Below are 16,877 nucleotides of genomic sequence, written 5' to 3'. Positions count from 1 at the left end.
TGTGACGCAACTATCGGCGTAGTTTCGTAAAGCAGTTGATATCAAAGTAATCCGCTTGTACGGGTCACAGTTAAGCTCTCAGTTTCATGTAAATCTCCGTCGAGCATGCCCGCGTCAGTCAAAGTAATGCATCGCAGCTGCTCTCAGTCCTACCGCTCACGTCCAACATATCCTTGATATGCACCAGCTTGAGATACGGTGCATTTCTTTGCCCTTTTTGTCGCAATTAGGAGATTTTAGCTGGCAGCAAACGAAATTTCATTCCGTCAACAGCGTCGTCTGCGCCGTAGTCTGCTCCGTCGTCTCCTAGGACATCCGGGGCACCCTGGGTGATGGGATCACAGGATCGCAGCTTCTACAAACGTCAAGTCAACAAAAGTATTTAAAAGCGCTTTAGTGTTCACACTTAATAAAAAAAATCAAGATTATTTTTGTTCTAAACATAATTTAAATATTAGTAGTAAAAAAGCGCATTTTAGTTGCAGTTTTTCAACGACGCAAAAACAAGGGCAAAGCCGCTTCCGCCGGCGCCATGGCATGCGTGCGTTGTTACACGTTTTGTGTTATTTTGCTTTTCAATGGCATTGTTTGAGTGTTTGTGCGGCGGACATTTGTGAAGAACAGAAGCGTGTTTTGGAAGCCAACGACGAGTATCACGCCCAGTCAACATCGGTGTGTTTGGACGGGCAAAGCCATGAAGAAAGGCAGCGCTACGACGCCTTGTCACCTGGAAAGGCAATGAAGACGACGGCGTGGTTTTACTAAGCCTGGATGAGCTGCATGATCGGTGAGTCCCGTCAACGCTTCTCTATTACTGATCTGTATTCGCACGCGTTATTAGTGTGCGGCTATATAGGGATGGCAGTGGAGAGACAGTCTGCGTGCAGTTGCCTCAGCTATAATGCGTTGCCAGAAAAGCATGGGCGTATAGCCTGCGTGATAAGTGTTGCTTCATAGTCTATGTCGGCGTTTAGTACTCAGGTGCCGTGGTAAATAAGAATGCCACCAGAGATCACAACAGAGTTATGCGGTCGCTTGCTAGCGCTGCGAAAAACTACAGAGAATGTTTACTACATTCAACTGGCATTCAACTGCGTAGAAGACGACGATGAGTGCCGCGGGTGAGAGCGTTTTTGCTTGGCCAGCTGAGAACAGGCTAGGGAACTGACAACGGGCGATTTTGCTCGCGGCTGGTACCCATCGGATGGATTTGTGCTATTTAGAAGATGATGATGAGCGGCAGTGCTGCGCGATGAAGCACTCGCGCTAGGCGACTGCGAACAGACGACGGATGATTTTGCTCGGTGTTGGTGCTCATCGGATCAGTGCTTACTTCTTAATATTCGTCTTGCAAATTTTTTCGAAGACAGTGATCGCATGTGGAGGGCTGGCGCATATTTACTAGTCATTTGTAAACTTTTTATCTGTGCTTCCCCATTGGAACAGAATTTGGCAATATTATGTCAGTTAGGTCGTTCTTGTGTCTTCCCTGAACTGTAGGCGTCCATGCTTCCTCTCCTTCAGGGCACTGAACTGTTGGGGATGGAACTGTACACTTATTAGGAATTTCAAGCTTTTTGCTGTATGCCTCGCTTATGCGGCCCGCTTTTAGGTCGTTCGCAGTTGTTGGTGGTTTGTTATTCATTTTTACTTTCTTTTATTTATTCCTGGTTGACTGCCGGCAGCAGTTCTCCGCGCTCGGAACTGTTCCCAGGCACGGAACCCTACCCACAGACCTCCCTGCACCTCACTCACCAGTGTTCTTCGGTATTTTTTTTTCTCTTGCGCCTACTTGCATTGCCACTCGACAAATGTTTTGCTGTTTTTATTTGTGTGCAGATTTGTTAAATGCACTACTAATTTTCGTATCATGCTCAGTTGTGACGGGAGATATCGGGCTCCTTGCTATTTGCCTTTTCCATTCTCTCTTCTCATTTATGCAAGGTAAACTGGTGGACTGGTTGCTACGTTCAATTTAAGAATACATTAGACGCTGGTGCAAGGCACCCTAATAGTAATTAACTAAAGCCTGCGCATGCTATATTCGAATAGTTGGGCTCTTTCATCATGCATAAAAATGGTATTCCAGCCAGCTCATCTTTCAGTGTGGTTATGACAGTCATGTATTTGTGCTCAAAGAATGTGTATAGGTGTTTCACATACAATCTCCTTATTTATTTTGTCATGGGCCATCTCATTGCTTTTTGTGTTCCTATATTAATACCTTATTTTAGTTTCTGAAGCAGTCGACAGTTTGTTTTGTCGTCATTCATGGCATTGACACTGGCACTGACAGCTGTTGGTCGGGACGTATTTATCTGCAGTTGCCAGCTGCCAGCATCTACTGGGCCATGCGTGCTTCCTGCCTTCAGCTGTGCCATCCCTCCAAGCCATTCATGGTAATTATCTTTTTCAGTTATGCATACCTTACATGCCTGTTTTGAAAAATATGTTCAACATAGGCTCACTGCTGTGTTTAAAAATGCATGCAGAACTATACATGCACTTTACAGCAGTACCTCAGCTTATAATTACATGAACTGAAAATTTGTACGAAATATAGCCGCTCATGTAGCTCTTGACACTGCGCTGCTATTATAATGGAGTTGAGCCTGCTTCAGGTGCAGTGACTATTCCACACCTGTTGCTTGTTATGCATGTGTGTCCTCTAAAAGGGCCGAAATGTTCGTTTATCTTTTTAAAAACATTGTGCTGTACAATAATACTTTAATTGTATTTCTTGCTTGTACACTGAAATGTCAGTCTGTAAAGTAACATTGTATGATGACACCAAATCTTGCGTGGCATAGCATCCTTGCAGCGTACTTGGCAAGCTCCTGTCAGCGCAGATGTATTGCTGGTTTATTGCTGTGGCATGTGGTTATACTGCACAGTTTGTACCTCTGCGTTCTTGAAACTATTCTTGAAAAATTTTAAATTGGTTTTTGAGGCAAGGAAGTGACAGAGTAACTGTCTGACATCTTGATAGGCACCTGAACCATGATGTAAGGGAAGGGATAAAGGAGGGAGTTAAGAAAAGAGGTGCCGTAGCAGAGGGCTGCAGAATAATTTTGGCCATCTGGGGATCTTTAACCTGCACTGACATCAAACAGCACGCTGTTTAGCCTGTGTTCACTTGGGCCCGCATAAAAAAAAAACGAGCAAACCTTCTTAGAACTAACATTTCATTGCACCAGCTACTTTTGTAGTTTTGACTGCAGTGACCTGAAATCAACGGTTGTTTGCTTTGCACAACCCACATGCCCTGAACAAGATGTGATGATGCTAGACGAGGTGACCCTCTCTGCATAGCAGCGGGTTGGTTCAGGAAATGCTAAGACTCATGGAGAACCGCTCAGTTATATTTGATTTCATGTTATTGTAGTATTAGTGGTGAGTTGTAGTATAAGTGATGAATTCTTGTAAATGATTGAGGACGGCAATACTCAGTGTGGAAATAAGAGCTAAATCAAAACTTAATAATCAGGAAAGAGGCCATTTTATGTAATGCAGTAAGGTACTGGAAGTCTTAACATAATACACCTCGGCCAGGTCATGTACAGATATAGAGCATTTGAAAGAAATGGTTGGCAGAATAAGAAAGGGGTTTATTGCCGTAGGCATGCACTCAGAAGTTACGAGCAGCACCTTGCAGTATGCTCAAAAAGAAATTTTTAAACTGATTTGCCTTTGCTAAGCTGTCGGGCAAAGTGGGGTACACAATAAAAGGCCTAAAATTGAGAACAGTGCGGTGAACCACTCAGGAAAATAATAGGGTTAATATGATAAGAGATTGGGAGAGAACTGAGTTGGTTGGAAATAAATGCGAATTAAAATCTGAGCGGGAATCATAAATGGACATAGGCAGGACATACATTTTTTAAAGAAGCTTACTATCATTTTGGATAGTGTAGTGGTTACTCACAGCCGGAAATTGTGCTCTTCTTGCCTTCATTTTGTGGACATATGCTTTGTGTCTTATGTCCCTTGGCCTGCCATAGGCAGCATATGCTCATAATAAATTTTTATCTGTCTAATTATGTCGCATCGGGAGAATTGAACTATATAACCTCATCAATGCACACCCTCTCTGAAGTGAACTTTGTCAACCCCGTCAGTCACCACATTGATGCATGTTGCCCCAAATGGGAGCCGTCATGGGGCTGAGTGGTTATTGTGCTTTGCTGCTGACCCGGAAGAGGCAGGTTCGATTCCAGCTGTACTAGTCTCATTTCAATGGAGACGAAATCCTAGAGGCCCAGGTACCGTGTGATGTCAGCACACCTAAAGAATTTTCCAGTCCTCTACAATAGCACCCTCTATAGCCTGCGCCGCTTTGTGGCATTAAACCCTTTAAAACCAAGTAAAGTAATGGATACGTCATTTCCAAAAATTGTTTAAATTTATTATTTTCTAAACGTTAACAATTTTCTGCACCTGTTTTCTTTCGTCTTTCCCTCTTATTTCCTTCCTCATGCTGAGTAACAGGTCAGTGATTTTAAGTTCCAGCTAAATATTTTGTTCATTTCATTAGAAAACTTCCTCTGTCTCTCTCTATTGCTTTGCTGTTTGTATCTGCAGTGTAGTATTATGCAGAAATATTGCAAGCTTAGATCCAAGAGATGTGGCCTGGATTTTAAGTTCTATAGTCAATCACACTGACATTACTTATTACGCTATCGACGCTTTCTTTTCGCATGTGCTACCTGGTACAGAACTGATGTGACCTACAGCGGTAAATATCGTTTGAATGTGCATAAATTGAATAGGAAGGCAAATGGGAAAGGAAGGCAAATTTCCCATTTGCCTATGTAAATAGATTGGGCAATCGTCATGTGCTCACAAAGCTCATAAACTTTGTTTCCAAAACTTTCTGTAAAAGGCACTGACTCACTGAAATACACTGCAGTTACTTTTGCCTAATCCTGATATTATTTACTGAAGATTGGTTTGAGGGAAAGTCCGCTGAGCACGAATGAGTGCACGGCAGCTTGTCTTTGTCCAAAGTATTTAGAGAATAATGAATTTTGTTACCTGGCAAAGATAAAGCAAGGATGGCAGTGTTTTGTAATGTCCACTGGGAATTCTTCCAAAGCCCAGTATGCATGTAATTCCTTTCTTTCTGTGCAACATAAAACGTCTTCCCTTTACACTCATGGTTGAAACAAAATGCTGAATACTTCACAACTCAAAAAATGAAGGCCAATATGCCGCTCTACAAAATATCAGGCTGCAGCGGTTGTTGCGAGGCAAATTCACCATGTTGTCATCATCATCAGCCTGACTACACCGACTGCAGGGCAAAAGCCTCTCCCATGTCTCTCCAATTAACCCTGTCCTTCGCCAGCTGCAGCCACCGTATCCCCACAAACTTCTTAATCTCATCCGCCCGCCTAACTTTCTGCTGCCCCCTGCTACGCTTGCCTTCTCTTGGAATCCACTCCATTACTCTTAAGGACCACTGGTTATTTTGCCTTTGCATTACATCTCTTGCCCAAGCCCATTTCTTCCTCTTCATTTCGGCTACGATATCAATAACCCACGTTTTTTTCACACCTATTTGTCAGGCTCCGCATTTTTTTCTCACCTATTCGTCAAGCTGCAAGCCACTTGCACGCTCTACAAACCTATTTAAAGTACAATATCCAGCAGTTTTGCCATGGAGTGTGTAGTGCTAAAACAAAAAATAATACAAGTAATAGCTGATGATTTGCTAGAGCAACAGAATTCCAAGAGTTTGAGAAGGGCAGTGGGAGAACTAGCAAGGCGGGATAGCAAAATCCGACAAGCAGCGGACAGGGTTCCTGCAACTTGTAGAGGAAAGGCAAATTGGAGACTTATGGAAGGGGCTGTAGTCTTAAGTGCACCTATCTGGGCTTGTGATGCAGTGTATAGGGCCCTTTGTTTTTGAGTAAAACTGGTTTCTCCTGATTGTTGCATTCCAGAAAGATTCATCAAGATTTGGTTAAACCCAATTTTCGCGTGCAAATGTGCCTGTAAGAAAGTGTAGATTGATAATGCATGAAGCTAAAGAACCAGTGGAGAGTAGTGGATATGTCTCGTATTTCTTCGTAGCTATATTGTTTAAACAGTGCTGGCTATTTTAATTCCTTTTTAATGCTTATTGCTCGTCGAGTTGCATAAAATGTTAGGATAAATTGAAAACTGCAGGTAGATTTAATTACAATTATACCCGTATTTATGAAGCTCTGTTCGAAGAGAGGTCCACATTTTGTGTGCACGCTTTGAATTTGATTATTTTCACACTGCAAAATGGAGGACAGCTCTGCTGTGCGAGTTTTTTGCAATGAAGCGAGAGCAAGTGGTGTGGAATGCTTGTTACTGTGTCACCCTGCCAATATTTCTAGAGCCCCTGGGACCACTGAGCTTGTGAGTATCTATGACTCAAAAGCTGGGAGCTGATTGCCCGTTCCGAGGTTGTCTGTATTAACAAGCATTTGACACCATAGAACAAGATGCAGTCAGGCTGGGACTGTGCAGTATGTCAGTGTTAACGAGGTCGTGATAAACGAGGTTTACTCTGCGAAGCTAGTGTGAAATAATAATGGTTCTTATGGAAAATATCGTTTTTTCTTAGTCATTGCAGCAATGCAAGCATATCAAATCTGATATCTCTCACTCATTCCTCTATGTTTCAGTTTCAAGGGACCAAGAGTTGCGTGGAAGTCGTGCAAGCCACAAAGTTGCGTGTGGCTTGAGCCAGCAACCAGGAGCAGGCTGGGAATTTGCGAATTGCCAGTGGTATTCGCTCAGTCAAGCAGGCTTTACTGTAAGTACAGTGTTTTCGGCATAGCATTTCTTTGGGAAGTATGCATTGAGCTTGAATAGGACAAGCTGTCGGTCTAGTTGGTGCTGATCCTTTGTGGTTGACAGTGCTTAGAAACACAGACTGGGGTAAGAAAGAAAAAATATGAGGGCACACGTGCTGACTACAGATTTATTCCAGAATCACCGAAACACTGCATATATAACCAAGACGCAGGCGCCAACAGGTGGCAATTATATGCACTCGTGGCAACAATAAGTGATATGACCAATAGTGGGAAAACAACACAAAATAGAAACAGAAAACCAGACTATAGAGCAGGGAAGGATGAAACCATAACAAGGTTAAAGGAATAGTTTTAAGCAAGCCATTTTTAAGACCACCAGCACGTGAAACAGTGGAACGGTTTGACCAAAATTTTCAAGTACTGGTCTGATAACACGGAACTAAAACACTACACGCAAACACAGATCAAGGGCAGTGAAATAAAAGTAAAATTGCAAGAAAAAACATGCGGTGAAAAGAAAATGGTGATTGGGCAAGCAAACAAGAATTGGTCTACAAAGGTGAAGTGAGCTAAAAACTGAAAGAATAAAAGGGGAATAAATGCACATGAGCAACAAAGGTGAAGCCAAGAATTAACATGGCTAAAGGAGGAAGATGAGCTACTGTAAAAACGAGAGAGATAAAATATCAAAAGATGAAATTCAATGAGTATGAAAGATAAAAGCAAACAAAAACGCGAAAATAGAGGAGTTGGCAGAAAAGTAAAGGCATGCCAGATGTTTATAAAACCAGGGCTAGGTCAAACAGATCCTGAAGAAAGGCAATCTTTTTTTACGAGGGTGTTCTTGCCCATTAATCCTGGAGTCTCCAAATCCCGGCGGCTCCCACCAGTTCATCATGCCAGCTTATTCTGGTGCTTTTTAACACAGTGGCACTTTTTCGAACATGGGTGGCATGGTGCTTTTTTCAGTAAGTTTTGGCAATGGACTTGCAGATTTAGATGGACATGGTTGTAGGCCAGTTGGTAGGAAATCGTGAGGAGCAAAACCGCAAAACAGGATGGGACAAAGGGAGGCGAAACACAAGGTGGTACGACAACTGAACATTTATTGAAGAAATGAGTGCTCATATGGATCAGTTGCATATGTAATCTGCAAACAATCGTTGCAAAAACAACCTAAGGAGGGAAACAGAAATTCTAATTCTTTCTGAAAGATGGACACAGAAGGCATGCTAACACACTTATTTGGCTTCGACCTCAGGATGGCAACAGCCTTGAGAATTTCTTTCCAACTGGCCCTTTATTCATCCAATAATAATGTGCAGTTCAGTTTAGGATAAGTCTTTACAACTGCGACAGTGAACGGGCAGGCAAGGTCGTCCGGGCCTACCCAAGGAATGCTAATACTCTTGCAAGGGACTGTCTCACCATCTACTAATTTGGCCGGTAGAAAATCGACCACAGCTGAGAGGAATCGTGTACACCACCCCCGTTGCACATGGCACGAGGCATTCAAAAAAGTACTGCCAACGGGCATGTTGTACGAGATTCCCCTCAGCTGTGGCCAGGTTTATATCGTCCAAAGTGGTAGATGTTTACACATTTGTTTGCAAGAGCATGCGTGTTCCTTGAGTAGACCCGGAGGCGTTTGCCGTGCCACTCACCGTCTCATTTGTAGACTGCTATCCCAAACTGAACTGCACACAGATTATTGGATGAAGAAAGGAGCAGTTGGAAAGCGAAATTTTTGAGGCTGTTGCCATCTTGAGGTCGGAGCCAGATAAGTGTGTCAGCACGCATACTATGTTCATTTTTCAGGAAAATTAGCGTTTCTGTCTGTGTTTCCCCCGGTTGTTTTTGTTTCGTTTTTGAGCAGGTGCTTGTCATATTTGCTCAGCTCCATGGTTGCAATTGAATTTTTTTGCCTCTTTACGATTGTTTGCAGATTACACACGCGACTTGTCTATATAAGCACTGCTGTTCTTCAATAAATTTTCAGTTGTCAGTACGGCCTTGTGTTGTCACCTGCCTCTGTGCGATACAGTTTTGCGGTTTTGCTCTTCACGACTGGCAGATTCCTGAGAGATGTACCCGATAAATCAATATTATGCTCCCTTATCCTTTCATTGATGCCAATGTATACCTTGCGGCAAGAAAAAGGGATTGATGAAACGCCCTCCGCGCATGGCGCTAAGGGTTTTCTGTGCCGCGTGGTGCAGCGTCTTTTTTTTTTCTTTTATGATTCCACAACTGCAATAGGTGCTAGGGGGTCAGAAAAGGCAATGTCTACTGCTGCTTTCTCTCCGACTTTCTTATGGTTCTGTGAAATTTACCTTTAGAAAATTCAAGATATAGAGTATATGCTTTTTTTGCTGCCGCCCCCCCCCCCCATCACCTATCGCACCTCTAGGATCGTCAATGAAAAAGAAAAAAGAAACAGGCTGCACCGCATTGCACAGAAACCCTTAGCGGCATGCGCAAGAAGTGCTTGCTCAATCCCTTATTCTGGCTGCAAGGTATACGTTGGCATCAATGGAAGGCTAAGAGAGCATTACACTGATTTATCGGGTACATCTCTTAGGTACCTGCAAGTCCACTGCTGATAATGGGACGCAAAAAAGCCATGCTGCCCAAAGTTCAAAAAAGCCACTGTGTTAATAGAGCCCCGGAATAAGCTGAAGGAATGCAATGGTGGAAGCCGTGGAGATTTTCAGGCTCCGGGGTGAATGTAAAGAACACGCTTGGATCACTCGGAGGACTGCCTTTCTTTGTGGACGTACTTCATCTAGCCCTGGTTCTACATGTGTGTTACATGCCTTGCCTCTTCCGCCAACTTCCCTCTTTTCGTGTTTTTCCTTGATTTTTGCCTTCATACTGGTTATTGAATTTCACTTTTTTTTACATTTTATCTCTCGGCTTCACTGTACGTCATCTTCCACTTTTAACCATCTTAACTGTTGGCTTCACTTTTGTGGCTCATGCGCATTTTTATTCCCCTTTTATCCTTTTATTTTTAGCACACTTCACCTTCGCTTGTTGCTCAATTCTTGTTTGCTTACCCAATCACCATTTTGCTTCTATTGCGTGTTTTTTCTTGCCATTTCTCCTTCATTTTTTTTTCACTGCGCATGGTCTGTGTTTGTGCGTAAGGTTTTTTAGTTCCATTTTATCAGACCAGTTCTTAAATATTCTTTCGGTCAAACCTATCCACTGTTGGCAGTCTTTTAAAAATGACTTGCTTATAAATTTTTCTCTCACCTTGTTCTGGTTTTATCCTGTGCTGTGTCCTCTGGTTTTTGCTTCTAGCTTTTGTTGTTTTTCCAGTATTTCTCATACCACTTGTTACCACGAGTGCATAAATCGCTGCGTGTTGGTGCCTGTGTTGTGGGTATTTATGCAGTATGTCGGCAGTTCTGGAAAAAGTTTAGGTTCAGTGCCTGTGCCATCGTCTTTTTGTTTCTGTCCCTTGTCTCTATGTCTGAGTACTGTCAACCACAATCAGTGCATTGAGCTGACTGCTCTGCAGCTACCCATGTGTTTGCAATGAAGTGGCTTCAAGAATAATGAAGTACACAATAAAATTGATTGCTTAAAATTTCTGGTATGTTTTTTAGGAAAACATTTGGCATTTAGAAAGCATTTGGCATTTAAAGCGCTAAGAGTGCTCTGAAAACCTAAAAAAATTGTGCTTCTTGGGGCCTTTCCTCAAATTTCACATCACCGTGTAGCGTGATGCCAGACATTCAAGTTGTTACCCACTTATTGGCTGCCACCTTCTTTGGGAGGCAGTCTCATGGGGTTTGGGAGACAATCTGATTTCTGTGCGTTGGCCTGAAGTGCAAGCTTTTGGATGTGGGGAGCAGGTTCACGGTGCCAACTTTTGGCTGTAACTACAGTTTGGCCATGACTGTTAGTCCTTTTTTGTGATGCAGTGTCATTTATGTAATGCATAATTTGATGATGAAGCAGTCTCAGGGGTTGCGGTGCTCACCTGTTGATTTCAAAGACCCAGGATCGATCCTGGCCACGGCAGTCGCATTCTGATGGAGACAAAATGCTGGAAGCCTGTGTACTGTGCGATGTCAGTGCACATGAAAGAACCCCATGTGGATGAAATTATCAGAGCCCTTCACTATGGCATCCATCATAGCCTGAGTCACTTGGGACATTAAACCCCATAAACCCAAACCTATTTTGGTACTTCTCAGCTTCGCCACTGGCCTCTGCAGGCCAGCAAAACCTCCCACAAGTTGACGAACGGCAGTTTTTTACACCATTCGTGGCAGTTTTTCATGCCATTCGTAAATGCCTACATAGACGCTACATCATTGGTGGCAAAGGTTGCCAGATGTGCAAGCGTTTCCGGTAGTTTTTCTCTGTTGCTTTCGTCACGCAGCTTGCAAAAGATGTTTTACTAGGCTAATAAACGGTGAGGTTCTTTGTGTTCTTAAGGTGGTGCAGCGTGATAAAACAGACACCTAATAGCCGTGCCATGCTTTTTGTAGCCAAAGGCAATTTTTCGCCTTATTCTCACCTTCCTTTGCCGTTCATGCTTCCTCGAGGGACGGCGGTTGGAAGAAGATCTCTAGAGCAGCTCCTCGTCTGTAGAAATGCCGAGTGGCATTCTTCAATCCTAACTGCCTAACTGGAAGAGCAGTTGTTTTCTCCACTCCACAGAGTGGAGACGGAGTGTCGAGTTGAGGCGCACTTCTGAATTCGGCGGTTAGCCTTTCATAGGCAGCAGAGATGCCCAATAAACTTTATTTGCTGCTAATCTTCCAGATAAACTCTAAAACCTCCTCATTCCTCATCAATGCACACTCTGTGTAAGGAACTTTGTCACTCCATTTGTCACCACTTTCATGTATGCCATCCCAAATTCAGGGGCTGTATAATTTTTGAAATTTTGTTGAAATTGCGTGAAAACCTTTGCAATTTCATGGACCTCTCCTGTTTTTCCCCCAAGTCCCAAACCTACGCAGAGTGCAAGTGGCTTTTTAAACTCCAGCTAAATTTTGTTATTCATCAAAGGGCTTTTCTCTCTACTGCTTTGCTGGCTGTATCTGAAGTATAATATTATGCACCAGTGTGTGAAGCTTTGTTCCCAGAGCTATTAGCCCGAGGTAGTAACTTTAGAGCATTGCGTTGCGTTCTGAGCCTGGTTGCATTTTGAGCCTCAGAGTTGTGCTGATTCCATGGGTAGAACCCAAGATGGCAGCCTCCAATGCAGCAGTGTATCCCAGTAGTTGCCATGGGAGCCGAGGTGATTACATAATGGAATAAAATAATAGCAGGTGGCAGTGTGATGCTCGAGCACCACAGCTCGAAACTAAACTGTATCGATCAGTATATGTATATCTGTCTGGCAGGCATTAAAGTCTGGCTGCTTAGTCTCGACATTCATGTAAAATTTGTGGGTGAACCGTTTGGCATGGATGTACCAGATGGTGTCATACGATTCAGCCTGCCGTGCAGCATAAACTTATAGTTAAGTTAGAGCCTATCTCGCAGCACGGATTCGAACTGACAATATATGTTAGGTGTATGAATGCTCGTTATTCGATCACTGCCTCAGCATCTGCTCATTTTTTATATTCAACCACACTAACATTACTTATTACCCCATCTGTGCAGATTCCTTCTGGCACTATTTGAAGCTGAAGGGTTGCTCGGCTGAGGATCTCCAAAAGCGCCACAAGAAGGTCCCACGCTACCTGGCACAGAAGTGCTGTGGCATGCGGAGGTAAATAGCTGTTCAAGTCAATAGTCTCTTGTTATATGCATGAATAGATTGGGTAAGCTCACGTGCTTACAAAACTCGAAAACCTGACTGTATTTCCTAACTGTCTGTATGGTACACTTAGGCACTGGAATAACCTGCAAATCTCACTGGAATTTGCCTACTATAGTGAGATACTGCTTTACCCAAGTTCTGCTTAAGGGTAGTCGACTACTCAGATGACGCACAGAGGAATATATTTATGAACCAGACTGTTAACAGCACTTATGGACCACATTAGCAGACAGATAAAAGCAAGGATTGGTGGTGTTTTGTAGTGTTCACGGGGCATTATTGAAGATAGCATCCTTGTCATTATTTTCTTGTCATCTAAAGTAAACGATCTTTCCTTTGCGCTCATGTTTTGAGACTGTTCTGAGACCGCGCGCAGCCAGTCTTTTCAGCGTGGAACAGGCGGCTTTAGACAAGGCAGGCGAGCGCTCTGTTCCTGCACGTTATGTGGATGTCGGATCAATCTCGAAAAAATTATATGAACGACGCGCCGGGAATATGACTACTCCAACTGTTCGGAGATGTGCAGCGCACAGTATACGGCCATGCCAGCGACATGTCTTTCTGTTAAAACTTTGTCTAGAACCGCTGTCACTACGCAGAAGCAGGTAGCAGTATCTGTACTAAGAATTCATATCTTAAAGGAAAAAAGAAAGCGCAATGTTCACCTTTGGCTCGATTTCTGCAGTGATGTGCGTTCTGCCGGCGGACAGTACACCGCTTGCTTGGTGTTGTAGGCCTAACCTGTGCTTTACTCAAGCTGTAGCGGGAAGCGCTTTTGAACTAGCCACCAGCGATCACAGAAATGTCTACTCTTTTTACCGCCTCTACAATAACTTTATGGTGGTATGAACGTGCAGTTGAATTCCCCAACGTCTTCGTAAGTGAAGCGCGCAGAAAAACGGGCCAGGCGGACCGCCTCGCACTGATAGCTGCGGGTTGCATGCACGGACTCAGTCTGAGCCGTCGGCAGAACCGTCAATACAGGCCATGGTACAGTTGGGCACACGTTGCATGCACGTCTACGTCTTGATTTCTATATGGAAACAGCTTGGTTGACGTCACTTCTGTCAATAAAGTGCTCTGCATGCCAATGTCTCTCCCATTCCGGACGGTTCCCGCCAGCCATTGTATGAAGCGGGGTGTGCATATTCAATTGTATAATTGAGGCTTTTAATGCATTATTCTTATGGGTTTACGTCGGGCCCGTGCCAATTTGATGTTAAATGTGGATCGTTGCATGAAAGGGGAATGCATAATCAAGATTCCACTGTATGACTTCTGTAACATTTGCATGCATTTGTTGTGTATGCATACTATATATATCACTGTTCTTTTTCTTCACCTAGGACAGTCTGAACAAGAGAGACCTGCTGAAGGAAAATTCTGTATGTATGTAAATAAATAGTCAATTTGCTCCAAGTGAGGTGGTTTTGTGCCTGGCTGTACTGCAGGAATGTATGGAATGTTCAGAGTCAGACTGCTGCTCTGTAGCTGCATATTAATTGACAAATAAAGCGTACTTGGTAATGACTACAGGAATACAACACACTACACAATTGCACTACAGAAGGCAGACTACAGAGATACGACACTACAGAATTACGTCACTACAGAAGACAGACTACAGAGATACGACACTACAGAATTACGTCACTACAGAAGACAGACTACAGAAATACTACACTACAGAATACAGACTACAGAAATACTACACTACAGAAGACAGACTACGGAAATACGACACTACAGACTACAGAAGATAGACTACACAAATACTACATGCCCAAAATACGACAGACTACAGAAGTTTTCTGTCGTAAATTCCTGTAGTGCGTTTTGACTGGGCTTGCACTTTTTGTGTTTAGTTCCATGTTCCATTTGTTAGTCCATTCAAGAGCATGATCAATATCCGATTGAAGAAGAGCTATATCAGTCACTGTTAATTTCGCGGTATATGACGCAGTCATCAGCAAAAAGATTTATTGTTGAAAATAGATTGCCAGGTAAGTAATTGATATATATATAAAAAAGCAGAGGCCCTAGAACAGAGCCTTGTGGCACTCCAGATCCAACTGGAGAAGTGCAAGAAGAAGCATTATTAGCGGTAGCAAATTGTGAACGATTAGTGAGAAACGAATGCAGCCACCCAAGAACGTTAGGGTCGAGGTTAAGTTTAGTAAGTTTAAAAAAAGCAGTTGATGAGAGACCGTGTCAAACGCCTTTGAGAAATCGAAGAATATGCAGTCGACTACGGAACCCCTGTCGAGGAATGAGTTTAGATGAAGGGTGAAGGTTAAAAGCTGTGTTTCGCAAGAAAACCACTTCCGAAATCCATGTTTACTGTCAGTAAAAAATGCATTAAAATCAAGGAATGATGCAAGGTGAGAGTAAATAACATGATCCATAATTTTACACGAAATGCTGGTAAGTGAGATGGGTCGATAATTATGCGGGGAATGTTGATCACCAGATTTATGCAAGGGAATCGCCTTCCCGACCTTCCAGTCATCAGGTATGCATGCTGTTTCAAGAGATTGCTGAAATAGGTTAGGGAGTATTATTGCGCTGTACACTTTGGTTTAATCAAGAACTTAGAACTAATGTTATCAACACCACATGATGAAGAAACCTTTTGTTTTTCGATTATTTTTTCCACTCCAGCAGGATCAAAAATAATAGAATCCATCGGTAAAAAGTCAGCACTGTTATATGAAGGGGTTACCGAACACTGATTTTTGGAAAAAGCTGAAACCAATACACTGTTTAGAACATTTGCACATTCATTAAGATGAATTAGTTGGTCACTGGAGTCTTTAAGGCTCATGGATGAATTGTCTTTTTTGTTAACTACGCTCCAAAATTGCCAAGGGTTATTTATCAAAAGGGAAGGTAATGTGTCATTGAAAAACAAATCTTTGGCATCCTTCAGTGCACTTTTATATTCAAGGGCCGCGGCCTGATAAGCAGTCGAACGTTCTTGGGAACCGGTTAGTTTAGCAGAGCGGAACATGCGTTTTTTCTTATTACAGAGCCGTTAGTTATGCGGTCAGCCCTCGGGCCGAGGTGGTGCCAAGCTTGAGTAGTGCCGCACGAACCTCGCCCAGGGAGATGTCCGCATGAAGGTGGCAGTTTGTGGAGCCGGATTAAGTGGGAAGAGAAGCAGAGGGCCGCTTTAGGGGTGGCGGTTCCGGAGGGCCGCCAGAAATTCAGTATCAAAGAGTGGGGAGGAGAGAAGGAGGTGGGAGATGTCCTTGCGTTGGGAGGACTTAGTTTGCGCAGGGTCTAGCAGCACCCTGAGAAGCGACTGCGTGTCGCCGAGGCCCAGACTGCCGGCCATGCGATTGCAGGTCTGGCCCCACTGCTGCCGAAGAAGAGAGGAACAGTGCTCCTCCATGTCCGACGCCAGCTGGGCCAAACAAAGACGCGGGTAGCGATGGTGTTTCTGGGCTGTCAGCGGCAGTGGACCGCGAGATAAGTCTCCAAAATTGCAGCAGCCGGCTGTGTGCCTAGTGGAGTGTGGTGATACAGGGAGTGTGGATGTGGCATTCCGGACATTGGCCAATACGGTCTCAGTCCAGACCGAGAGATCAGTCACATGATCAAAAAAGCGCTGAGACGAGGAAAAAAGAGACAAGAGGACAAAAGGACCGGCGCTGACTATCAAGTGAAAGTTTATTAGATAAAACACGCAATATATCATCATCATCATCAGCCTGACTACACCCATTGCAAGGCAAAGGCCTCTCCCATGTCTCTCCAATCAACCCTGTCCTTTGCTAGTTGCCGCCACTGTATCCCCGCAAACTTCTTTCTCCATCGCAATATATACTCCATCGGAAAACAAGAGCCCATGGCAACACCAAAAGCCGCAGTGATACATAATTCACCTGAACGAAGATACTTTAGTGCACAGTCATGAACTGTTACAGAGGGGGTGCTCACGCACGAGTCAGTGTTCTTGTGGATATGAAACACTTCACTGATTTTCCTTGTTAGTTTATCGTTGTGTTTGCACAGGATCCTAGTTTCATAAAAAATTGGGGTACATGATGCTTCAGAAGAATCAGGTTGGTTATTCCCGGGACAGTTCCTGTAAAGCAGAGCTAAATTTTACGACGGAGCTCCTTTCAAACAAGTGTAGTGGTCTCTTATGCGGGTGTTCAAGCACCTTCCTGTTTGACATATATAGCTGTTTCCGCACGTGAACGGCACTTCATCCACAACCCCTTCAGCACAAGCGACAAAGCTCAGCTCATGCTTAACGTGGCAACCTTTAATGTTTTTCTTCG

The 16,877-nt window shown here is 43.6% G+C and overlaps 1 protein-coding gene across 1 annotated transcript in view; it reads left to right on the top strand.

Annotated features, from left to right (window-relative positions):
- Positions 1-656: 656 nt before the first annotated feature.
- LOC149338193 (uncharacterized) overlaps positions 657-16,877 on the top strand; it is a 61,976-nt gene continuing 45,755 nt past the window's right edge. Inside the window, exons 1-5 of the mRNA XM_089550120.1 lie at positions 657-787; positions 1,686-1,767; positions 2,325-2,399; positions 6,660-6,790; positions 12,429-12,537. Coding sequence (XP_089406246.1) covers positions 772-787; positions 1,686-1,767; positions 2,325-2,399; positions 6,660-6,790; positions 12,429-12,537 — 413 coding nt within the window. The 5' untranslated portion in view covers positions 657-771. The remainder of the gene's footprint in view (positions 788-1,685; positions 1,768-2,324; positions 2,400-6,659; positions 6,791-12,428; positions 12,538-16,877) is intronic.

The sequence above is a fragment of the Amblyomma mixtum genome, chromosome 6 (assembly GCF_055824585.1).
Source record: "Amblyomma mixtum isolate Tamu chromosome 6, ASM5582458v1, whole genome shotgun sequence".
NCBI lineage: Eukaryota > Metazoa > Arthropoda > Arachnida > Ixodida > Ixodidae > Amblyomma > Amblyomma mixtum.
This window is presented reverse-complemented; position numbering and strand designations above follow the sequence as displayed.